At 44.9% G+C, this 26,080-nt stretch overlaps 1 protein-coding gene across 1 annotated transcript in view; it reads left to right on the forward strand.

The window, feature by feature from the left end:
* nomo (nodal modulator) overlaps positions 1–26,080 on the forward strand; it is a 74,898-nt gene that overhangs the window by 11,791 nt on the left and 37,027 nt on the right. Inside the window, exons 3-6 of the mRNA XM_077199207.1 lie at positions 20,070–20,115; positions 20,263–20,363; positions 20,452–20,558; positions 21,246–21,318. Coding sequence (XP_077055322.1) covers positions 20,070–20,115; positions 20,263–20,363; positions 20,452–20,558; positions 21,246–21,318 — 327 coding nt within the window. The remainder of the gene's footprint in view (positions 1–20,069; positions 20,116–20,262; positions 20,364–20,451; positions 20,559–21,245; positions 21,319–26,080) is intronic.

Genomic DNA, 26,080 nt, shown 5'->3' on the forward strand with positions numbered 1-26,080 from the left:
ATTGACAACTTGGAAAAACTATGCCCAGATCTTTTCCCCTCCCTTCTCCCCTGTCTAACGGTGATCGTGTCGACTGACCTAAAGGAACCCACTAAAATGTTGGTGGAGGAAACTCAAACTAGTGAGGACGTGCTACAATTTGACCCTAAAATCAAAGTGGTTTCTTTTAAATTGAATTTTCAAAGTGAGCCACCACCACTGGCCTTTTTTTTTTTTAACCAAAAATGTGTTTTAGGTGGATAGATCAATACAGTACACAGAACTTGTAGGATGTTGGAAAATAACAATGTCTTTTCTGTTAACCAAATGCTTTTTAATATTCGCTATTACTTCAATGCAAGTGTTTCAATTCATACCTACAGAATCACCATGACCAAAATTGTACTTTTTTTTTTACATTGAATCTTGAAAAAAAAATATAGACCTACCTACCAACCCTTTTTTTTTTTTTTTTTGCTGTTACAGCAAACCAAAATATTTTTAAGGATGGCCTCACAACAGTTGTTGATCGACTTGTAAAAGGCGCGGGCGAAAATAAATAGAGCGCACGGATAGCACGCTAACAGGCTAGCGAATTACTAGCGTTTTGTGCTAGCAACGATTTAGATTGAAGCTAGCGATGTCAGGTTAATATGTTATGTTGAGTAAGTTATATTTAGCAGTATAAAAAACAGGGAAAGATAGTAAATGATTCAAAACAGAAAGATATTCGAAGCTTACAGATGCAAACCAACTCAACAGCAGCAGCAGCACCAAGGCAGACAGGGACGGTCCCATTCACGCTTACACAAAGATGTTGTATAGCCCCATCGATTGTATACACTTGAATTAAATTAATGCTTTCTTTAGACAGAGGTCATGATCACTACTACAGATATAAGCGGACCAATATACTTCTCTGATAGTACCTTTGGTTTTGTCATGCCATGTTTTCCCACGTACACTTGACTAAAGTAACATTACATTAAACAGAGGTAAGACTCACCCAATTTAGGTTGGTCGATCAGCAGTTTGCTGTCCTAAACAGAAATTCCCTTTTAGCCTTTACAACCAAGTGCACTTGAATTAGTGGCAAATATTAGCCGGAACTCTAAAATCGGAGTTGGTGTGCCCTATGCTCCACTCAAAACTGTAATCTAGTCCATTACTAATCTGACGCAGATTTGCGGTAACAGTGGATACAATGTAATCTACTAAAGTAAATAATTTCAGAGTAATACAGTACAAATTCAAACGTAACCATTTATTATCTCAGGTAAATTTATCATGCAGTTCAAAGATAATCAATACAATAACATCAAATGCTCAGAGATCAAGAGTAAAAATTGTACCTGACTCAAGAAATACATAATGCTGAGTGTCTGAAAGACACTCAGCATTATGGGCCGATCTCATTACAAATCGAGCTAAGCCTCTTGTGCTCTTTCTTTAAATACACAGACCGAGACAGAGACATCTTTCACATGAAAACATTTGCTAACAATGTGAATTTTCTGTTAGGAAGTTATCTTTAAACTCTTAACCTTATTACCTTTTGGTTTACTTCTGTGTAGAATGAAACCTTTGTACCAGTCGCACTGAGACATTTCAAATGATACCAAACATGTATAATACTGTATGATAATTATTCACATTAGGGCGCTACGGTAACTTTTTTTATTCAGAGCACTTGTGCTCCTAATTAAAAAAAAAAAAATGTAAAAAAAAACTAAAAAAAGGGGGGTAATAAATGTTGTAAATGTGCCTACAATGGTTTTAATGGTGGAGGAGACAATTGCACTCGCTATCACAATTACAAGCTCCTATTCAACAACGATCATATTAAATATGAAGAAAAATGCTGCAGACTTTTGGCACATCTCCGAATAGTTCAGAAGATAAGAGAAACATTTTCCCTTTTGTAATCTGCTATTGGTGGGTATCTAACGTGGGCTACCCTGATCTTTTTGAGAATATAAAGATAATATAGATTTTAATTGAAGTTCTTCCACTTTGTTAGCCCTGGCTAGTCTGGTGATGGAAAAAAATAAAGAGAAAAGGTTGTTTTAGATCTAAACGCATAGATTAATGCGTTAAACAAGCGTCTTTGACCGTTATTGCATCTCTTCTGCTTTTTCAGTTTCTCGCGCCATGTTTTAAAATGCCGTGTCAAGTTAAAGGGTCATTCCACCGGTGGAGACATGAATATGTATTGAAAGTGGGTCATATATGTAGTAGAATAGTATCATAAATTTCTAATTTGGGACCTTCTTGGCCGATAAAAGGCAGAAAATGACTTTTTAGTGCTTGTGGATTGTAGACATCAATCCCCATAGTGCATTGCATTGCTCAGCTCCGCAGGCCACTCCCACTACTCCGTACCACAGTAGCTAGCATAACTGAAAGATATTTGTGCAATGGACCTGCCATGTTAGCTTGTTAACAAAATGAAAATAAACTTACTTTACAGAAAGACGATCATCGACTCTGTAGGCTTTGGCTGTCGTGCCAGTTGACCTTAGGTATTCTAAAGTAGGTCTCCAGGACGCCGCTATCCATATGGGGTGCGAAACTCGGGTGAGCAACAACACACACGTCCGTATCATCCTCCGATTCCGTAATTTCGTCAATTAGAAATTGGCACCGCTGATTCTCGGCAGCAGACAGACTCTTGTTCTGTGTCCATTTGCGCATAGTGAGAGCACAGGCACCACCAATCTGCCCCTGCTCGAGCCATTGCGGGCCCCTCGTCCGCGGCAGGCAGATCGTCTGCATCTGCTGTGGTGACAGCAGCTTCAGCCGCCTCCGGTTCCTCCATAGCCCTCAGCTGCTCGTCGCTATACTGTGGCTCATAAAGGTAGCCACGAACATCCGTTTCTACCATAAGTTCGTCAAAATCCAGATCCTCCATAATGCATCCGTCTGCGTATTCAGTACCTTCGTCCAATTTTCAAAAACTGCCGGTGAAATAAAACGCACTGGCACTGATCTGTGATAGGTCTGTTAGCGCATTAGGTCCAACTCCCTATGGGGGGGTTTGAAAGGGTGGGAACTAGTGCTTGTAGTCTTTACAGAAATCCCCCCCTTTTACACTTCCTCCTACAATGAAGTAAAATGATGATTATTGCGTCATTGTAGGAGGAAGTGAAAAAGATAGAGGATTTCTCTCGTATCAGTTGAAAATGAAAGAGTGTTGCACGACCATTCAATAATATGACTGGATTTCTAACAATGGAAATCTTAATGCAAATGGGTGGAGTGACCCTTTAAAAGTTCAACTTTTGTAAACACGTCTCGACACCCGTGCTCTTTTCCATTTTGTTTACGTTTTAAAGCATAAGCGTGTTCCTTAATTTAGCTTACTGCAGTTTTAAAGCGCTCACTATCTGTTATAATATATACATGGACATAATATGTTGCTACGCCTGTAGGCTTTATGTCTGTGGGACTGCTAGTCGACAAGTTATAGTATATGCCTGTGTTAGGGATGCTCAGATCAGGAATTTTGCAGCTGATACCGATAGCCGATTTCTTGTCATGGTGATCGGCCGATACCAATCCCGATACCGATGCTTAATATACTTAATATAAGACAAAGATAAATACGAACAAAATGGAGCAGTCTGATGCAGCCCACAAGGTTTAATTAAACATTGTCCAATAGTAAACTTTGGAGGACAACATAAACATTTAATCACCTAAAATAGAGCAGTCTGATGTAACTTAAACCTTGTCCAATACAAGTCTGAGCAGAACAAAAATTAAATAAATAAATTATTTATTTAAACTCTTAAAAGAACAAATTGAAACTCTTAAAAGAACAAATTGGAGTAGTTTGATGCTCATTAGAAGGGATTGGCATTTCTAGCAAAAATAATATTTGAAGATCGCTGGGTATTATTCGATTATGATTTGAAAATCGCACCCCTCCCCCATATGCACGCACACATGCATGCAAAGCGGAGTGTATTAAGTAAATATAACTTATATTAAGTAGATATTACTCAAAAATGTCATATTTGTTTTATATAATATAAATTTCTTTTTTTTTATTTCATCTATGTTGATTATATGAAAAAGGATACGCATGAGATGGGCTCATAAGATGTATATATCAGGAGACATTTGGAGTGGGTCAGACATGATTCTGACCACTTAATTAAGTTTTGTTTTGTAGAAAGCCATTCTTTAAAGTGAATTTCGTTTTGTAAAAATTGTATCTTAATTTCAATCTATGTTTCATCAACAAATTGGCTGGATTTAATAAATAAGAAATGATATAAATAAGATATCAATATAATAGGATACGGAGGCGCCCACGCATGAACTGGAGCGCGTCTAGTAAATGAACCGAAACTCAGCGTATAAGCTACTTGCCTCACTGACCTGAAAACGTATAGAAAGCTTGAAATGTCTACTTAAAAAAAAAAAATTCAAATCGATAAGAAATGGGGTACTCTCTGCTTATGTAGGCTAATCCGTATGAAGCAGGATTGTAATGTAATTTCGTATGTAATTTTGGTGATCAAAGATTAGTTTTAAGGGCGGTCGGGCTGCCCGCTGTGATCAGCGCTCCCCCGCCTCGCACACTGCAAACACGGTGTCTGTTTCTCAGCGCACCGGAGCTCTCCGCCCGCCGCTATGCTGCGGCCAGAGCCCAGATTTCATTCTACCTCTAGCTTTTTACGCAGATGCGTGGGCAAAGCTTCCCGGGGTATCGAAGTGGGTGCTGAATATTATAAAAAGAGGCTATTCGCTGCAGTTCACTCGACGCCCCTGCTGTTGCGCAACGCGAGTCGAAACGACGGTAAGAAACGAAGCATCTCATCTACTTCAAGCCGAGATAGCGAAACTACTGAGCAAAGGGGCTATAGAACCTTTATCTCAGGCTCAGATCGAAGGGGGGGCTATACAGCAGGTATTTTCTGGTACCGAAAAAAGACGGGGGTCTCAGACCCATTCTAGATCTGCGACAGCTAAACAAAGCGCTCACGAAGCGCCAGTTCAGAATGATTACAACCAGGGAAATCCTCGCGCAAGTTCGCCAGGAGGACTGGTTTATGTCAATTGATCCGAAAGACGCTTATTTTCAAATACAAATAGCGTCACGTCACAGACGATTCTTGAGATTCGCCTTCGAGGGCCAGGCATACCAATACAAAGTCCTGCCGTTCGGCCTGTCCCTGGCACCCCGTACATTTACGAAGTGCATGGACGCGGCTCTCGCACCCCTGAGACTCCAGGGCATGCAAATTTTGAACTACTTGGACGATTGGCTGATTCTAGCTCGATCACAATCAGAGCTCATAGAACACAGGGCCACATTACTCGAGCATCTCGAGAATCTGGGTCTCACAGTCAATTGGGCGAAGAGCTCGCTGTCTCCCAGCCAGAAAATTTATTTTCTGGGAACAGTGCTGGACTCGCTGTCCATGACAGCGCGTCTGTCGCCAGAGCGCGAACTGGACATTCAGCACGCCGTGAAATCCTTCCGCCGCGGCTCGATAGTCCAGCTCAAAAGGTTTCAGAAAGTGCTGGGCCTCATGGCCTCAGCAGCTTCAGTGCTCCAGCTGGGTCTGCTTCGCATGCGCCCACTGCAGCTGTGGCTGAAATCACGAGTCCCGCCCAGGGCATGGACCGCTGGTCGGTTTCACCTCCGGGTCGATCTGAAATGCGTTTCAGCTTTGGAACCTTGGAAGATAACCGGCTGGTATCAGTCAGGTGTGAGTCTGGGGACTCCCTCGAGTGTGAAGGTTGTGTCCACGGACGCCTCCACCTCAGGATGGGGAGCGCTGCTCGAGGGCAGATCGTTCTTTGGCCAGTGGTCAGAACGGGAAAAGCTCCTACACATAAACTGTCTGGAGATGATGGCAGTCGACAACGCGCTACGGCGCTTCTGTCCCCAGATAGAGGGTCACCACGTCTTGGTCCGGTCGGACAACATGTCAGTGGTGGCATACATAATTCGCCAGGGCAGCATCAAGTCACGAAACCTTTACAGGCTAACGGAACGCCTCCTGGTCTGGGCTCAGCACAACCTGCTTTCACTGAAAGCAGCGCATGTGCCTGATCACCTGAATCTGGGACCAGACAGACTGTCCAGAGACAATGTCCCAGCAGGGGAATGGTCGCTGCACCCACAGAAGATCCAACTGCTGTGGGAGACATTCGGCAGAGCGCAGGTGGACCTGTTCGCGTCCCTAGAGAACGCTCACTGTCCGAAATATTTCTCCAAGAGCAAGGACGCGCTGGCCCACGTCTGGCCCCGCTGTCCCCTCTATGCTTTTCCCCCCCGTCTGGCTCCTGCCTCAAGTGCTGGAACGAATCAGGGAAAACGGATGCCCAGTGCTGCTTGTGGCTCCGCTCTGGACAAACCAGACTTGGTTCCCAGTCCTGTGCGGCTGACCTGCACTGCCCCGTGGCCAATACCGTTGAGGAAAGACCTCCTCTCTCAGGCCAAGTGCTCGATTTGGCATTCTCGCCAAATGTGCAACTATGGTCCCTTAATGCATGGGCCATCAACGGGTACCCTCTAACCTCCCGGAGGGAGTGTTAAACACGATCACGCAGGCGAGGGCCCCGTCTACTAGACGGCTCTATTCCTCGAAATGGTCTGTGTTATCTGCCTGGTGTCAAGCTCAGGGCTTTTCACCCGTAGACTGCGGTGTCAAGGAAGTACTCTCCTTCTTCCAAGAGCTGCTGGATAAGGGCAGGACCCCATCCACGCTCAAAGTGTACGTGGCGGCCATAGCAATGTTTACAAAACCTGTGTCTGGCCAGTCACTGGGGAAAAACTACCTAGTCGCGCGATTCCTCAAGGGAGCTCGGAGGCTGAACCCTCCCAGACCTCCTTCAGTCCCGGTGTGGGACCTTTCTACGATTTTGGAAGCCATGAAAGGTGCCCCGTTCGAGCCAATCCATTTGTCAGACATGAAGCATCTGTCTTTCAAAACGGTGTTTCTTTTGGCTCTCGCTTCAGTGAAGCGCACAGGGGACTTACAAGCGCTTTCAGTAAGCGCGTCATGTATGGAGTTTGGGCCTTATGACTCAAAAGTCATACTCAAATCAAGGCATGGGTATAGCAGTGGCTTACACTTCTAAGGGCCTGCAGTGTCCTTTGGGTGTCAGAGCGCACTCCACGAGAGGTGTGGTCTCGTTGTGGGCGTGGTATAGTGGGGTTACCCTGCAAGATATCTGTACGGCCACGGGCTGGGCCTCGCCGTCTACATTTATAAGGTTTTATAACCTAGAGGTTCCCGCCTTACAAGCCAAGCTTCTGTCGGTATAGAATTCAGTGCTATCTGCCCCGCTTTGCCGGCCCAGATGCTGAGTTTTGCTTGTGCATCGCTCACTGAGCGATAAAACAGCTCCATGGGTGGTGAATAACCCGTACTATTGCCCAGTTCAGGCTGAACACGTTCACCCTGTCTGTTTGAAACATTGTTAACATAACTAGCTCCTGTAGGATGCTATTTCGTGGGGAATGATGCTTGCAGCCTCTCTTCTCCGACTCTTTGTGAGTCTATGGTGATTATGCACTATATGAGCCCTGAGCTACTGCCCTTGGGACTTTGGTGTCGGATACAGTACGCACGGCGTTTTGTTCCCCACAGCGTAAGATATTACGCAGTACGAGAGATACTCTCGTAATAGAACGTACTCGGTTACTAACGTAACCTCTGTTCTCTCTAGAGAAGGCACGAGTACTTCGTATCTTGCCGTGCATACACAGCTCTGGTTCGCTTTGGCAATGAAAACCAGTGTACCAGCCTAATCGAGCTATATTTATAGGGCAAGACCACGTCCTTTCTGGCGGGACGTGACGAAGTGGGTGTGAAATGCCCCCATTGGATATGTTTCACGCAGGGCCACTCTCGATAGGCTGCTGCTGTTGCCGCAGTGCAGCCAATAGGCGCACAAGCTGTCTTGCCTATGTCTGCATGCTGCTGCACAACGTTTTACATTAATTCAAAATTTTTGGCTTCAATATCTCGTGGAAAAGAGGTTTTCCCCATAGCGTAAGATATTACGCAGTACTTGTTCCCTCTCTAGAGAGAACCGAGGTTACGTTAGTAACCGAGTACGTTAATTACATGTTGTTTTGTTTAGGTGTCTGTTCCGAATCGTGATCTCTCTTTTAAACAAAAATATTGTGATTCTCAATTTATCCAGAAGTGGTTCCACTTTCCAGCATCATTGACTTGGATGAGCATCAACATGTAAAAAAAAACACAAAGAGTCAAAAGTCTTCCTTGAAGGTTTGTGGGTTTAATCATATAATATAACAATATAATCAGGGGTGAACATAACTGGTGCGCATGCGTGGTAAAATAAAGAATGCGCAGCAGAAAACGTGGAGGGAATTTTTGGGGACAGGGACACGTTTACTTGCTGGAGTACGTTTTTTCCCCATCTCTGTAAGATAGCAATCAAGATGATAAATGTGTTCATTAATGATTAGGGGTGCATCGTAGGGCTGGATGATTTTGGCTAAAATCATAATCTCGATTAATCGAACAAGTTACCTCGATTACGATTATTGAACGATTATTAAAAAAAAATCTTTCTCATGTGTCACTGGCAAGGCTTATACTGTAAATATGTTAACGGTTATTTTTTTGAATGAAAGAATGCATAATCCTATCTTTGTGATTCTAAAATAAGGAAACACACAGATAGCTTATAATGCTTACTTATTAAATATTTCAAACAATTGAATCAAACAAAGCATACAATGCTTGAAATAAAAACATCTAATAAAAAAGTAATTAAGTTTTAATGTAAAAAGAAAGTTTCCTCAAAATGTAGAAAATAGTTCTTTTTGTAAGCAAAATAAATTATTGTAAATATTGCCATCTTAAAAGTAAAATATAACTTGTATAAAACTAAAAAAACTAATCCTTTTCATATTGTGTAGCATTTGTAAATGCTTGTGTTATCGAAACCTGCTTTGTTGAGTGGAGGCACTTGTTGCTGGGCGTTTGTCAGTCTCTCTCTTTTTCTCTGGTACAAGCGGCTCCTGTTGCTGAGTTGACTCAGTGTTTGAGTTCCCTATCACACAGATTCCGGAAAATACACGGATAAAGTGGCCCGGGATTTGACCCGGGTTCGTTGGTTCATTCACACTGCCAGTGATTTTCCGGAATCAAGAGAGTGCGTTCACACAGACACACACAACCCGCAAAGACACGTGAGATGTCCCAGTGGCGTCTATAGTTTGCTTATGAGCTGCGATTTCTCTCGAGAAACTACGCTTGTGCATTTTTTTCTCTGATTCGATCATAAACTAGCGCATTACGAACCGTTTCACGCTGGCGAACGATCCCGGCCTAGCGCCATCATTACGACATTCATTACGGCTTTTGTTCACACAGCGCACGTTCCGGGACTGAACACGGCAATGATACTATGTCCCCAACCTGGCATCAATCCCGGGTCGTGTTTGCGTTCACACTGAAGGTGTTTGTTCTGGCAATTTCCAGGGATCAACGCGCTGTGTGTAAGGGGCTCATGTTGCTTCAATGTCGCAGACTGGACGGGGCGGAGTTACGTGACTACACACGCGGTAATATGTTTTAAGGGGAAAGTACATTAACACACAGTGGACGGAAATATTAATAGGATTAAAAAACCGAAATAACCGACATGGTAAAATTACGTCGGTTATAGGCTTTGAATTTCGGTTTCGATTATTTTTCAATTAATCATCCAGCCCTAGTGCATCGGATCGCAGTTGATCTGTGATCTGTACGGACCAGGCCCCACGGTTCGGCATGCATGTGATTCACGGATTAACTGCTAAGTTTAACTAGCCTGGCTCCGCCCTCCTACGTACTTCAGCACAATTCCAGACCTAGTACTGAAGGAAAATGAAAATTGAGCTGGAGTCTTTGGTTCTCTTATGAGAGGTTCTCTCATATTGCGTAAGTTGCTTACGCTACGGGTAAAGTCATCTTTTCTGGAGATATTGAAGCCAAAAATTATCCCTAATTTTACATTTATTGTCAACGCAGTGCAACAGCCAGCAGACCTAGAGCAGGCTATCTCGCGTACTCATTGGCTGCCCTGCGGCAACTGCTGCAGCCTACCACTGAGCCTTGCACGTGACGTCAAGCCCAATGAGGGAGCTTTGCGACCTCTACGCATCACAGCCCGCCAGAATGGGGGTGGCTTAGTGTATGAAAGCCAGGCTCGGAAGCTGCATCATTGATTTCATCATCTTCAGCGAAGCTCTCCCCATCGCTGGACTCTGCGAGAAGCCGCCACCGTTGAAACCAGCGACCAGCACTCAGAGGAAAGAGCCTCAGGAAGCCGGTCGTCTTCGCCGCCTTCAGCCTTCCGTTCCTGCTACGCCATCCGGCGACGAGTATCCTTTTAGTGCTATTGCTTTCTGTGAGTGTTCGCTGCTGCGACTCGTGCAGAGCCCCGCCCAGCGCGGGAGACCGCCATGTGATCTGCGCTCTCTGCCTGGGCCCGGGACACACAGTCCTCGCCCTGGATTCGGGAGGCTGCGTGCACTCTGAAGCGCTTCCGCTGTCGACCCTGCGGGCTCGACTCGAGGCTTTCACTGTGGATACTGTCACCCCGCCCCGCCCTCAAAGGCTACTGCTAATAGCGGTGTATTCGGTAGCCAACGAGCCGGTAATGCAACCCACTCACCTGCACACAAACGGCATTGCTTCGGCGACCCAGAAAAATCTCTCAAAAGACGGTTGAGTCCCGCCGCGGCCGGACCACCATTGAAACATCTCGCCCTGTCAGTCCCCTTAGAAAGGCTACTGCAGCGATGTATTCGGCAGCCAATGAGCCGGTAATGCAACCCGCTCGCCTGCAAAGTCTCAAGATTACAACGTCTGGCTATCCGGCTCATGCCGTGGTGCTCTAAGTGTAGAAAATGTGCCCACATCTCAGTGTTCACTCCTACACTCAAGCACGATACCCCCGTGTCTCTTACACTAACAGAGCCCACTCTCATAAAGCTGGCAAATGCCGCTCGAGTGCTAGATGTAGGAAATGTGCTCACGCCTACTCTCTGCCCGCTCTGTCACATTGCCAAAACAACCTCATATCGGTCAGGTTACGAATGTAAGTTACGTGCCCGCTTATGAGTGCTCACGCTTACTAGTAAACGCTCGCCACAGGTCGCGCATCACAAAGTTATCTCAAAACCTTCCCCGTTCAAAGCAACCGGGACGTCACTTGTGAAACAGCCAGCCTTTGCTGTCAGCGAGCCGCCGTATTCATGCACCGAGGGCGCACGCGCCGCGCCCATACCTCTGTTTCATGCGATCGGAACCCGGAGGCTATTCTGCCCATGGCTATGAATGTAAGTTACGTGCCCGCTTACGAACGCTCACGCTTACTAATAAACGCCCGGTGCTGCTAGCGCATCACAAAGAAGGGTATAATGTCTGGTTATCCGGCTCAGGCCGATGGTGTCATAAGTGTAGAAAAGGTGCCCACATCTCAGTGTTCACCCCTACACACAAGGACTAAACCCTACGCTTTGAGAGAGTAAGCTATTTTCTCATACCCAAGAAGGACGGAGCTCTAAGACCTATCTTAGATCTGAGATATTTAAACAAAGCTCTCATGAGACGGCCGTTCAAAATGCTCACGACCAGACAAATCCTCGCGCAAGTTCGCCCGAGGGACTGGTTTATCTCTCTCGATCTGAAAGATGCATACTTTCAGATTCCGATAATCCCCCGTTAGAGGCCATTCTTGAGATTCGCCTTCGATGGTCGGGCATATCAGTACACCGTCCTCCTGTTCAGCCTGTCTTTGGCACCCCGTACATTTACGAAGTGCATGGACGCGGCTCTCGTCCCCCTTGAGAGTAAAAGGGCTGCGATTTCTGAACTATTTGGACGATTGGCTGATTTTAGCACATTCAGAGATGGAACTGTTATCTCACAGAACAGTGCTTCTCAGCCATCTGGAAAGCCTGGGCCTCACGTAGGGCTGCAACTAACGATTATTTTGATAATCGATTAATCAGACGATTATTTTTTCGATTAATCGATTAATCGGATAGAAATTAAATTAGATTTTTTTTTTATTATAACTAAATAAAACCGTAAATCAGGGTATTTATGTGTAAAAGTGTACTTTAAAAAGTGCAAAAGCCACACATTGAGTTTTACTAATATCAATATTTGCATTGTTTTTAATGATAATTGCTGATGGCAAGTTGACAAACATGATTATTGTTAAAAAAATGATATCCAACATATTATGTTTTAACACAATTTTTGTTAAAACAAATTTACACAGACATGTTGTTCAGATGTGAATATCTGAACTAAAAACAAACTAAAAACATCTAAAATATATAATTCATTAATTTTTATTTAAAATTAATTATATATAAGGAATATAAGGATAAAGAATATAATATATATTATATATAATATCTAAAAGAATAATATAAGGATAAATTGATTAAATAAATATAGAAAGACTGAAAACAATTGTGTGAATGTAGAGCCGCAGTAGATCGCGTTTGAAAAACAATTAAAACTTAGTAGACAAATGCTATAAAAAGAGAACGGAATGGAGGTAACGTTACCCAGCAAGCTAACAGGCTTGAGTAAAGGACAGGAGAAATTATGCATTAGTGCACAAGCATTCGCTGAAAACCACTGAGTACAGTGACTAAAAAACAATATTTTACTACTGCTGTTATTAACTGCCTTTATATTTAGTGCTTCGCTTTGTAAAGACCGTTTTAATTTAACCTATTTCTGCGGTAGCGCTATTTTAATCCATCACTTACGTTGCGAGCGAACTGATTGCGCAACCTGATGCTCGAGACAAAATACAGACATCCCAAGATCCCGGAAGTCCCGGGAGTCTCCCGCATATTGATTGCGGCTCCCTGATGCCCGCGAATTAGTTCAAACTCCCGAAATCTACTATGGAAATCTAGAGCGCGCAAGCAAGAGCGCGCATGCGAGACAGAAGAGACTGCTCCAAACCTTCTTTTACTGTCTATGCTCCAAACCGTGTAGCGCGCGCGCTCGGCAGAGCGCCTGAGGGAGAGAGACCTTGCGTGTGTGTGCGTACCAGTAAACGCTCCCCGTGACGTAAGCAGACCAACTAATCAATAATGACATTCGTTGACAACGATTTTCATAATCGATTATAATCGATTTTATCGATTAGTTGTTGCAGCCCTAGCCTCACGGTCAATTGGACCAAGAGCCCATTAGTGCCCAGTCAGTCAGTTTCCTTTCTAGGAATAGAACTGGACTATGTGGCTATGACGGCCCGTCTATCAACACAGCGCGCGCGCCGTGTTCGACACCTGGCCGCATCTTTCCAGGAGGGCAGCATCGCTTCTCTGAAAACATTCCAGAGGATGCTGGGCTGAATGGCCTGCTGCGCATGCACCCGCGACAATGCTGGCTGAACGCCCAAGTGCCTCACCAGGCTTGGATTTCAGGCTGCAGACAGATCAGAGTGACTCAGAGCTGCGTTTTGGCTTTGCAGCCCTGGTTAGCGGCCGACTGGTACCAGCGGGGAGTGACAATGGGAGCTGTCTCACACCGAAAGGTCATCTCGACCGACGCCTCCTACTTAGGTTGGGGCGCCGTCTTCAAAGGGCAGACCGGTCTTTGGCCTGTGGTCAGACTGAGAAAGTCGCTTCCACATAAACTGTCTGGAAATGATAGCATTCTCGCTCAGGCGCTTCCTCCCGTTCATACAGGACCACCATGTGCTAGTCCGCTCAGACAACATGTCTGTGGTGTCCTACATAAACCATCAGGGCGTTGTCAGATCCAGAAGCCTCTGCCATCTGACAGAACGCCTTCTTGTATGGTCTCAGTACCTCCTGCGCTCGCTGAGAGCTGTGCATGTCCCAGGCCATCTGAACGACGGCCCAGACTAGCTATCCAGGAACTACGTTCCCCCAGGAGAATGGTCCCTGCACCTGTGGTGTTACTGTGGCGCCTTTTCGGCAAAGCGAAGTCGACCTGTTTGCGTCAAAAGACAACGCTCATTGCCCGATGTTCTTTTCAAAGAACGAGGATGCGCTGGCCCAGCCTCCCACTTATGCTTTCCCTCCGGTCTCTCTGTTACCACAGGTAATCAAGAGTATCAGGGAAACGCGCCACTCGGTGCTCCTTATAGCCCTGCGTTGGGAGAATCAAATCTGGTTCCCAAAGCTGATGCGGCTGTCTCACACAGCCCCTTGGCCTATTCCGGTGAGGAGAGATCTCCTCTTTCAAGCCCGCGGCTCAATCTGGCATCCCCATCCAGAGCGCAGGTTATTTCTCTATCGGCTCTGCCAGCATCCGATAGTGAGGGTGATGTTAATCTCCTCTGCCCCGTCAGGGCGCTGAGGGCTTACTTTACGCGCTCCGCCTCTTTCAGGCGTTCAGAACAGCTCTTTGTCTCGTTTGGTGGGCGCACCAAGGGTCTTGCCGTCTCAAAACAGAGCCTGTCCAGATTGATAGTGGAAGCTATCGCATCCGCTTATAGGTCTAAAGGTCTGCAATGCCCTTTGGGCATCAGGGCGCATTCCACCAGAGGCGTGGCCTCGTCGTGGGCTTGGTCCAGCGGAATTTCCATTCAAGACATTTGTGAGGCGGCAGGCTGGGCCTCTCCGTCCACATTTGTTAGGTTTTATAACCTGGAAGTTCCCGCCTTGCAGGCTAGACTTCTGTCAGTGTGAGCGGTGTGTATGTCCTGCCCAGATTTATCATGCGCAGACTACTCTCACGCAACTTTAACTCTCCTGGTTGAGCTGCGATATATGGTGAATAGTTATATGGACCAGCGACGCTGCTCTGTATACTCTGTATGTGCTTATAACATGTGCTGGCCCGCATTGCTGGCCACCTGTTTCCCACTTATCTGTGTTCCCCGGGAAATCCCTGGGACTCATGAAGTGGATGCTGGGCGCGCACGGTGTTGACAATGGGTTCCCGTAGCGTAAGCAACTTACGCAATACGAGAGAACCTCTCATAAGAGAACGTACTCGGTTACATACGTAACCTCGGTTCTCTCTAGTTGAGGGAAAGAGTATTGATTAACCGACCGTGCAGGCGCCACAAGGGATTTTCGCTTCAGCTGATGAAACCAGTGATGCAGCTTCCCGAGCCTGGCTTTTCTACACTAAGCCACCCCCATTCTGGCAGTCTGTGACACGTAGAGGTCGCGACGTCACGCGCGAGGCTCAGTGGTAGGCTACAGCAGTTGCCGCAGGGCAGCCAATGAGCACGCGAGATAGCCTGCTCTAGGTCTGCTGGCTGCTGCACTGCGTTGACAATAAATGCAAAATTAAGGATAATTTTTGACTTCAATATCTCGAGAAAAGATGACTTTACCCTTACCCTTATTGCAACTTACGAAATACTTGTTCCCTCTTCTAGAGAGAACCGTGGTTACGTATGTAACCGAGTACGTTTTCTCTGATCAATTTTTTTACCGGGCCAATCAGGGAGTGGCTGAGAACAATGAAGTTGATGCTGTGCGTTATTTTGAGTTGTAGTTCAGTAATGGCAGCGGAGAAAAATGCGAGCGCAGCCATTCGGTCCGTTGTGGCAACGCTGCCGAATATCAAGAAGTTAAAGCCGGAGCAAGATAAATCTTTGCTTAGTTTTGTTGGTGACCTTGATGTTGTACGCGCATGACATACCTCACGACCAAACATTAGCGATTTGGTTATGGCAGATCCAGAGTGACTCTGGGCAGATCCAATAGTTTTAGACTTCATTAGAGTACCCGCCTACAAGGAAGTTAACGCTTGTTAATGGAGCGGTGCCAGACTCTATGTATAAATGAAATGTACGAGAGTCCGGTTGGGACCAGGCTAAAGTTTAACCATCATAGAGTGAAAGTTTATCATTTGGATGTTTTGTCTTACCAATTTACACATTAAAACGATTTTAAACGTGGAAGAAGGGATGAAAATCGGGACTCGTGCGCTGTTATCACGCAGATAGAGAGAGAAAGAGGGAGAGAGAGGCGCATTTCAGACAGTGCTCGAACACCAAATTGATTCTTCTTTCGCGTTTACTTGCGCTTGAACGGACACATACACACAAAATTATGTCAAAATAACTGTCTCTGCAAGTATTCTCTCGGTTATGTCTTTGATTGACACTGTGGTTTTGGCATAGACCCCGCCCTCGGTGATCTGTTCACCATCCTCCATTGTTTCAATGACAGCCGGTGTTCTGACGATTTGTGCTGCCTTGTCGAAAATGTCTCCTAAGAAACATAACTGTTCTGTTGTGGGATGTAATAAGTAGTAGTTTTCACTTACTTCCGACATCAGAGCCACTGAAAACGCAGTGGATGGATTTTATTTTGGAAGGAAAGGCGCCACTTAAACTTCCAAAATAAATTTATGTTTGCGCAAATCATTTTCTGACAGACTGTTTTGTGAACGAGGGTCAATTCAAAGCAGGTCTTGCTTCAAAGTTAATCCTCAAGTGTGGATCGTTGCCTACTGTTCGCGATCCAACGTCACCTCCAGTAGAAGTAAGTGTATTTTATGATATTTGAGCAAATAGTCATTTCAGTCGATGTCAGCCAATTCAACAACAAATGCGTCTAAAGTTGTTGTCGTCGTTGTAGGATGTCTGTGTATATAATTTAAACCTTGTTTGTATAGTGTGTAACCACACGTTTATAAATATATTTTTTAAAGATATTGTATTAAAAACTGTGCATGTTTTCTGTAAAGACAAGACATCAAAATTACTAATACAAAGGCCAGCACATCGACACGAAGCTGTAGAACGAGGGATATTGGCGTGCAGACAGAAACATCACATAAATGTAATTTCGTTTGTACGTAGCAAACGTTATCACAGTATTTGTGTTTGTAGTTTAAAAAAATTGCGCCAACGTTATCACAGTTTGTGTGTGTCTGTGTGTGTGTGTTGCACATCCAAAATTGCAAAGGGGACGCGATTACAACTCTATAAGTACATAAATGTATCAAATAACCATTCCGGGACGTCCTGGTCCATTCCATTTGTGTTTCTTCTGCCGGAGTCTCTTCATCATCTGGGTCTGATTCCGGTTCAAACATGTACGGCTGAATGCCATACAAAACAGCGGGTCTCTCACTGTCAGCCATTCTGCTTCTAACTACTGTTTATTGCCATAGGTTTGCAAGTTACGCCCTCATCCAAAGGCTGGGCGGGGATATGCAGCTCATTTACATTTAAGGTGGTACACACCAAAACAGCTCTTTTTAAAACGGGCCCCAAAAATGACATTTTCAAATGGTTATAATAAATTAATTGTGGGGTATTTTTTGCTGAAACTTTACAAATACATTCTGGGGACACCCGAGACCAATATTACATCTTGTAAAAAGGGGCATAATAGGTGCCCTTTAAGTGAACAGCTGAGAAAGAAACCGGATGGATGTGTGTCAGTATATTCGGTCCGCGCATTCGGTCTTAGACAACAGCAGGAATATTAGGCTGCTGTCACTTTGTCATTAATGTTCATAAAAAACAACAAGATACAATTTTAACAAAGACAAGTTTTAAAAGTTTTACAGTTTTAAAAGATTAATTTCTGCAGTGAACAAATGGTGTTATTTTACATTTAGGCAGCTTGTAGGAAAAGTGTGCCTCGTAAAGTGCGAGTACCAAGGAGCATCTCCAGGTGCTCCATTGTGAACCAGACCAAAAAAGTTATGTGCACCCCTGATTATAATAATATAATATTATATAAATAAAATATTATTAATTTTCACAAATTAATTTTGATCAAATGGGCCTATTTATTATAATTTTTATTAATATATATGATTCCAAGAATGTATTATATATGATATAGGCCTACATTATACAGGTCCTTCGGAAAAAATTAGCATATTGTGATAAAGTTCATTATTTTCCATAATATAATGATAAAATTTTAACTTTCATATATATTTAGATTCATTGCACACCAACTGAAATATTTCAGGTCTTTTATTGTTTTAATACTGATGAATTTGGCATACAGCTCATGAAAACCCCAAATTCCTATCTCAAAAAATTAGCATATTTCATCCGACCAATAAAAGAAGTGTTTTAATACAAAAAAAGTCAACCTTCAAATAATTATGTTCAGTTATGCACTCAATACTTGGTTGGGAATCCTTTTGCAGAAATGACTGCTTCAATGCGGCGTGGCATGGAGGCAATCAGCCTGTGGCACTGCTGAGGTGTTTTGGAGGCCCAGTATGCTTCGATAGCGGCCTTAAGCTCATCCAGAGTGTTGGGTCTTGCGTCTCTCAACTTTCTCTTCACAATATCCCACAGATTCTCTATGGGGTTCAGGTCAGGAGAGTTGGCAGGCCAATTGAGCACAGTAATACCATGGTCAGTAAACCATTTACCAGTGGTTTTGGCACTGTGAGCAGGTGCCAGGTCGTGCTGAAAAATGAAATCTTCATCTCCATAAAGCTTTTCAGCAGATGACCCTGCCCTTGATAAAACACAGTGGACCAACACCAGCAGCTGACATGGCACCCCAGACCATCACTGAATGTGGGTACTTGACACTGGACTTCAGGCATTTTGGCATTTCCTTCTCCCCAATCTTCCTCCAGACTCTGGCACCCTGATTTCCGCATGACATGCAAAATTTGCTTTCATCCGAAAAAAGTACTTTGGACCACTGAGCAACAGTCCAGTGCTGCTTCTCCGTAGCCCAGGTCAGGTGCTTCTGCCCCTGTTTCTGGTTCAAAAGTGGCTTGACCTGGGGAATGTGGCACCTGTAGCCCATTTCCTGCACACGCCTGTGCACGGTGGCTCTGGATATTTCTACTCCAGACTCAGTCCACTGCTTCCGCAGGTCCCCCAAGGTCTGGAATCGGTCCTTCTCCACAATTTTCCTCAGGGTCCGGTCACCTCTTCTCGTTGTGCAGCGTTTTTTGCCACACTTTTTCCTTCCCACAGACTTCCCACTGAGGTGCCTTGATACAGCACTCTGGGAACAGCCTATTTGTTCAGAAATTTCTTTCTGTGTCTTACCCTCTTGCTTGAGGGTGTCAATGATGGCCTTCTGGACAGCAGTCAGGTCGGCAGTCTTACCCATGATTGCGGTTTTGAGTAATGAAACAGGCTGGGAGTTTTTAAAAGCCTCTGGAATCTTTTGCAGTTGTTTAGAGTTAATTAGTTGATTCAGATGATTAGGTTAATAGCTCGTTTAGAGACCCTTTTCATGATATGCTAATTTTTTGAGATAGGCATTTTGAGTTTTCATGAGCTGTATGCCAAAATCATCAGTATTAAAACAATAAAAGACCGGAAATATTTCAGTTGGTGTGCAATGAATCTAAAATATATGAAAGTTTAATTTTTATCATTACATTATGGAAAATAATGAACTTTATCACAATATGCTAATTTTTTGAGAAGGACCTGTATATAAATAAAACAATAATAATAAACTTTATTTTTATAGTGCCTTTTATAAGAATAAGATAAATTAAGGATAAATACAATCATATAAAAGAAATGCATTCATAAAAGAGAAATGCATTCAGATACACAATACAAAATAAAAACATTTTATCAAAACAGTATAAATTAAAACAGTAATAAAGTAATCAAATAAAAGCTTCCCTTAAAAATAATTTTAAGGGAAGATTTAAAAACACTGAGATTCCGCTTGCCTAATCTCAGAAAGCAGAGAGTTCCAAAGTTTTGGAGCAAAAGAAGCAAAATTCTATCACCCATAGATCTCAAACGAGTTAGCAGAACAGTTAAAAGATCAGCTTTGGAGGAGGGGAGATCAAGCGTTGAGCTGTAGGGGGTTAAGAGCTCTGACAAATATTGAGGAGCCAAACCATGCAAAGCCTTCAAGCTAAGCATGAGAATTTTAAAATCAACATGAAACCTGAGAGGGAGCCAGTGTAAGGATAAGATAGGAGTGATAAGATCCTTTGTATTGGTCCTAGTAAGGATTCTAACAGCAGAATTTTGTACAAACTGAACAAAACATTAACAAAACAGAATTAAATCATTATTCACAATTATCTGTATGACAATTAATCTGCAGCTCAAAGTTCATGATCGTAGCTTATGTGTATGTTTGCACTAATCGGGACTACCAATTTTTACAGGGGGATTTTGTTCTAAAGATAGAACCACCGTCTGGATGGAGCTTTGGTAAGATATCGATATTATTTCATGCGATAAAATCGTGAATAATTCAGTCTTCAATAATTCAAGTTCATGTATACTCTTAAATCTGCTCTGTAACTTGTGTTTACTATTCACCTGTGATGTATTATGTTATACATTATCTGTATGCAGAACCAACAACTGTGGACTTACATGTGGATGGAATTACTGACATTTGCACTAAAGAACAAGACATCAACTTCGTTTTTACAGGGTTTTCAGTCCTGGGAACTGTAAGTTGAAATTCTGTACATCTGACTTTGTAATTCAGTTTTTAGTAAGGTAAAAAAAAAAATCTGCTAATTTTCTTCACTCATTCAGGTCTTGAGTAAAGGGTATTTGTTGGGGCCTGCTGGCGTTGAAGTTAGTTTGAGAAAAGCAGGAGAAGATTATGTTCCTCAGAGTGTCCTGACCCAAGCTGGAGGCCAGTGAGTAGAATTTTTTATTCTTTTTTTTTTTTTCATAAACCGGTAAGCCACGGTCTGACTAGACACTGATCCTGAAAAAGTTCTTCTGACACAATAGGCTTAATATTGTCCCGCTCTGCACCAATTTGTCTAAAAACTAAATTGAACATAATAATTGAGCCAAGAAAACACCCCGTAATCCCTAGATCATTTAACATCATGCGAATTTGCAAGTTAAAGTTTGAATGCAGCGAAATATTAAACTTTGATCCTTCTTTTTTGTTTTTGAGTATCTTTTTTGATACTTCTGATTTACACTATTGCATGTAGATTATTTTAAGTTAAGGTGTCATTATAGCTATAGACTGAGAAATTGGATTCAGTTCAGATTTCACTCCACTGGTCTATAGATTGAGATAAATTATTGTTTAAAAACATTATGAGTAATTGTTTGAAGTATGCAATGAATTCTTGAAATGATTAAAAATAATATATCCATGACATAAAATGATATATTAATTTAACAATAAAAATACCAGGTAAAATGACACCCCATGGCAGACACAATATGCCATGGGGGGTCATTTTACCCCAAGTTTCTCTCTTTAACTTTTCAATTCAAAATAATTTGCAGATTTTTACTGCACAAATACTCCATTAACAAATAGACAAAAACATGTTACCCTATCTATCTTGCTTGTTTTACAGGTATTCTTTTCTCAAGGTGCTTCCAGGAAATTATGACATCACCGCCTCTCATGTCTCATGGACCCTGGAGCAGGTATAAAGTACAAACTAGCTTGTTGACAAAATAGTTCCCAATGACAAATAGGTCAAAACCCAAAGAAAGCTGCCACTCCATTTCATACTATTATGTTTGTTCATACATTACATTTATGTCAAAGCATTCTTCCTGGAGGTGCATGAGGAGGTCACGAAATCATGGAAGTCCCCATTGTCTTCCCGTGATTGTTCAGCGACCTCCTCCGCCTTCTCTACATTTACATTTATTCATTTAGCTGACGCTTTTATCCAAAACGACATACAATTGCTATATTCAGAGGTCGCACGCCTCTAGAGCAACTAGGGGTTAAGTGTCTTGCTCAAGGACACATTGGTGTCTCACAGTGGATTCGAACACGGGTCTCTCACACCAAAGGCATGTGTCTTATCCACTGCGCCATCACCACCCCATCTTCTCTACCCTTGACGGGGCCGTGGCTAAAGGGTACACTGGGATTCTCCCTGGTGAATGCTGGCCAGGATGCTCAGGGATATGCACGAGGGTGGAGCTGACCAAGGGCTCTTGAATGAGCTGTGTGCCACTACCGACCACGCGCGATGAGGGTGACCTCACGCTCCCTTGGTCAGGTGATGTCCACAGCAGTGGTCTAGGAGAGACCCCTTTGGCTCAACCTGGCCAATATGCGAGAGTCTGAGTGAACCCTTTTCCTCAACTCCTCCATATCCCAGGCTGGCCTTTTTGGCGGCTCAAAACTTGGACTTCGCCCAAGAGTTCTTGACTGCCCAGAAACAGACTGAGGCCATCAAACACATACTGCCTTGGCGGCCAGATGCTGCCTCCACCCAGCCACAGGCTTAGTCGTCTCAGCCTGTTCGCCGCCGAGGGCGCCCTCCTACGGCTCCCGCTCCGCCCCAGCAGCAGCCTTCACCCGTGCCGCGCCGTGGGGCAAAGTGGCTCTCCTGACGCGGACAGCTCAGAGATGGGCTTCAGTTCTGTAGAGGAGGTGGTAGCAGGGCAACTCCTTCCCGGGGGCCAGGGGAGAATCTTTCACACAGACCGTTCCTACGGTGTGCTTTCGAGGGCAGGCATACCAGTGAGCGCGCGCAGTCACTGCTGACTTGCCTGAGACAATTTCGAGGGCAAGAGTGCGGTTCCACTGAAGTTATTTCAGAGGCTCCTGGGACATATGGCATCCGCCGCGGCAGCCACACCGCTCGGGCTGCTTCATATGAGACCGCTTCAGCACTGGCCTTGTGATCGAGTCCCGAGGTGGGCATGGCAACCAGGCACGCTTAGAGTACCAGTCACTCCGGCCTGCCGTCAGACCTTCACCCTGTGGACGAACCTCAGCTTTCTACTGGCCGGAGTGCCCTTAGACTTAGTTTCCAGTCATGTTGTTGTCTCAACAGATGCCTCCACCACGGGCTAGGGTGCCATGTGCAATGGTCATTCTGCTGCGGGCTCCTGGACAGGACCCCAGATCCTTCGGCATGTCAATTGCCTCGAGTTGCTGGCAGTACGTTTGGCTCTGCACCGCTTCCGTGCATTGCTCAAGGACCAACACGTACTAGTCCTTTCAGACAACACGGCGACAGTAGCATACATCAACCCACAAGGTGGTCTACATATGTCGCAACTCGCCCGCCACCTCCTCATATGGAGTCAAAAGCATCTGAGGTCGCTTCGAGCCATTCTCATCTCGGGAGAGTTGAACCGTGCAGCCGACGAGCTCTCACCGTTTCAGCCACTTCCTGGGGAATGGAGACTCCATCCCCAGATGGTTTAGCTGATTTGGGAAGAGTTTGGCGATGCACAGGTAGATCTGGTTGCCTCCCACGACTCCTCCCATTGCAGCCTGTTTTATTCCCCTACCAAGGGCACGTTCTGCACGGATGCACTGGCGCACAGCCGTCCGTGTGGACTCCGCAAATATGCGTTTCCCCCAGTGAACCTTCTTGCACCTGTGCAAGAGTCCTGTGCAAGATCAGGGAGGACGAGGAGCAGGTCCTTTTGGTTGCGCCTCATTGGCCCACCCGGTATTGGTTCTCCAAAGTGGTGCTCCTCGCGACAGCCCCTCCCTTGCCAATTCCTCTGAGGAATGACCTCCTTTCTCAGAGACGGGGCACCCTCTGGCACCCACGTCCCGATCTATGAAACCTGAAGGGCTCCTAGATGGGACGCGGCAGGTTTGAGTACACTACCACCTCCGGTAGTGGCTACCATCACTTCAACTAGAGCCTTGTCCACGAGACACGCCTATGCTCTGAAGTAGAACCTCTTCGTCATTGGTGCTCTTCTCGCCGAGAAGACCTCAGGAAATGCCCAATCAGTGTTGTGCTTTCCTTCCTGCAAGATGTGTTGGAGCGAAGGCTGTCTCTCTCCACCCTCTAAGTGTATGTTGCCGCTATCGCCGCACATCACGATGCAGTTGAAGGTAAGTCTTTCCGGAAGCATGACCTGGTCATCAGGTTCCTTAGAGGAGCGAGGAGACTAAATCCTCTTGTACCCTCTTGGTACCTCGCAGTGGTGTTATCTGCCCTGCAGAGAGCTCCCTTTGATCCGTTGCGATCAGTGGAGCTTAAGCTCTGTCTATGAAGACAGCGCTCCTGGGGGCTTTGGCCTCGATCAAGAGGGTAGGGGACTTGCAGGCATTTTCGGTTGACAAAGTGGGCCTGGAATTCGGGCTGGCTAACTCTCATGTGATCCTGAGACCCCGGCCTGGATACGTGCCCAAGGTTCCCACCACTCCTTTCAGGGATCAGGTGGTGAACCTGCACGCGCTGCCCTCGGAGGAGGCAGACCCAGCCTTGGCACTGCTCTGTCCAGTATGCGCCCTCCGTGCTTACGTAGACAGAACGCGCGTTTCAGGACCTCAGACCAGCTCTTTGTCTGTTATGGTGGGAAGCTGAAGTGAAAGGCTCACTCCAAGCAAAGGTTGTCTCACTGGATAGTGGACGCCATTGCTTTGGCATACCAGCAGCAAGGTCGACCATGTCCCCTTGGCGTGAAGGCACACTCCCACCAGAGTGCGGCTTCCTCTTGGGCTCTAGTGCATGGCGCCTCGCTAACATACATCTGCAGAGCTGCAGGCTGGGTGATACCCAATACACTCAAGAGATTCTACGATCTCCGAGTGGAGCAAGTGTCCTCTCATGTACTCGCCCCCAGTGGCTGGTAATAGGACCCGCTCGGTGTCATCGCTTGCTCGCCATTCCACTCCTCGGACTGGATATGTGCGATATTCTCCTCAGATGAGTTTCTCCAAGAAGCCCTGAGTTCCAGCACTGTTGAAGTCAACGCCAGAGTTATGCCTGCGGCAGCTTTCGTGTTGGCTAGGTGCCTCAATGTGCATGGTTCCCCCGTTCGGCGACCCCCACGGGTGTATTTCCACTGTAAGCCTCTCTGAGCGTATGTCTTTCCTTTGGCAAGCCACCTTTCCACTCCTGGGGTTGAAAGATTCCACACTGCGGGCTGGATACCCCAGTGTTCTCCATATGCAGCGCGCTTGCGGGTCATATGTGTATTCTGTAAGTCCTCCCTTCGGGCAGGCATTTTGCTCCATATTTCCACTGAGATATGATTCCCAGTGTACCTTGGTATTCCTGTGCTAAGTAGGAGTCGTTTGTCCTTGCTAGTCTCACGACAGGGAGCTCAGACTTACGCTGGACACTGGAAAACAGCCGAGGTGGCGTGATTTACACTAAGAACCCCATTCGTCAGTCACTGACGTAACTCTGAGTGACTGAACGAAAGGGAACGTCTCGGTGACGTATGTAACCCTCGTTCCCATAGGAGGGAATGGAGACGTTACGTCACCCTGCCACTTCCGCTGTACCGCTGGAACTGCCTGAGGTCAGGCTTGGCTCCTCAGCAGGTAACAGCTCGGCATATTGCCAGTGTACTTCCTTATATACCCACGAGGTATGGCGGAGTTACGCTATGCAAATTCCGCAGACCCATGGCATTTCCTTGCCATTGGCTCGTTTTGTAAGAACATGAAGGTGTTAGGCTTTCTAAGCGAAACCCCATTCGTCAGTCACTGACATAACGTCTCTGTTCCCTCCTCAGGCAACGAGGGTTACATACGTAACCAAGACATTTTGTGTACTTGGAGTTTGTTAAATCAAATTTATTTATAAAGCACTTTAAAGAAATGGCAAGGTTTACCAAAGTGCTGAATAATAAAAGGGAAAGTAAGATGGTTAAAACAAATACGAAGGTAAAAGACAGCAGAAGAGTCTAAGTTACTATAAGCTATTGAAAACAAGTCAGTTTTTAAATGCAACTTGAACATGTACATCAATGTTAATGACCTTAAGTACAGTAGTAACCCATTCCACAACCTAGGGGCAGCAACAGCAAAAGCTTAATCACCCTTACATTTTGACCGAGTCCGCGGAATATCCAAAAGCAGCTGATTATTCCATCTAAGGGATTTTGAGAAGCAGTAAGTATTGATAAGCTTTGAATTATAAACTGGGGCCAAGCTGTGTAGAGCTTTAAAAACATACATCAACTCCTTGAATTCTGTTCGCTGCTTGACAGGCAACCAAAGAGAGGCCAAGACTGGAGGCCAGTCTCTCTTGTATTTATTAGCAACCTGGCTGCTGCATTTTGAACATGCTGTAGACGTAAAGATAAAGATCGACAAATACCTAGAAATGAAACATTATAATAATCGAGGCATGGATCACTTTTTTAAAGATCAGTAAGATAAAGAACTGGTTTTGATTTAGCGATTGTTGTATTATTTTCTATTTTACTTATAAAATTTAAGATCAGAGTCAAATATGACTCC

The sequence above is a fragment of the Siphateles boraxobius genome, unplaced genomic scaffold, assembly GCF_051911475.1.
Source record: "Siphateles boraxobius isolate OS27281-9 unplaced genomic scaffold, OSU_SipBor_1 41, whole genome shotgun sequence".
Classification (NCBI taxonomy): Eukaryota; Metazoa; Chordata; class Actinopteri; order Cypriniformes; family Leuciscidae; genus Siphateles; species Siphateles boraxobius.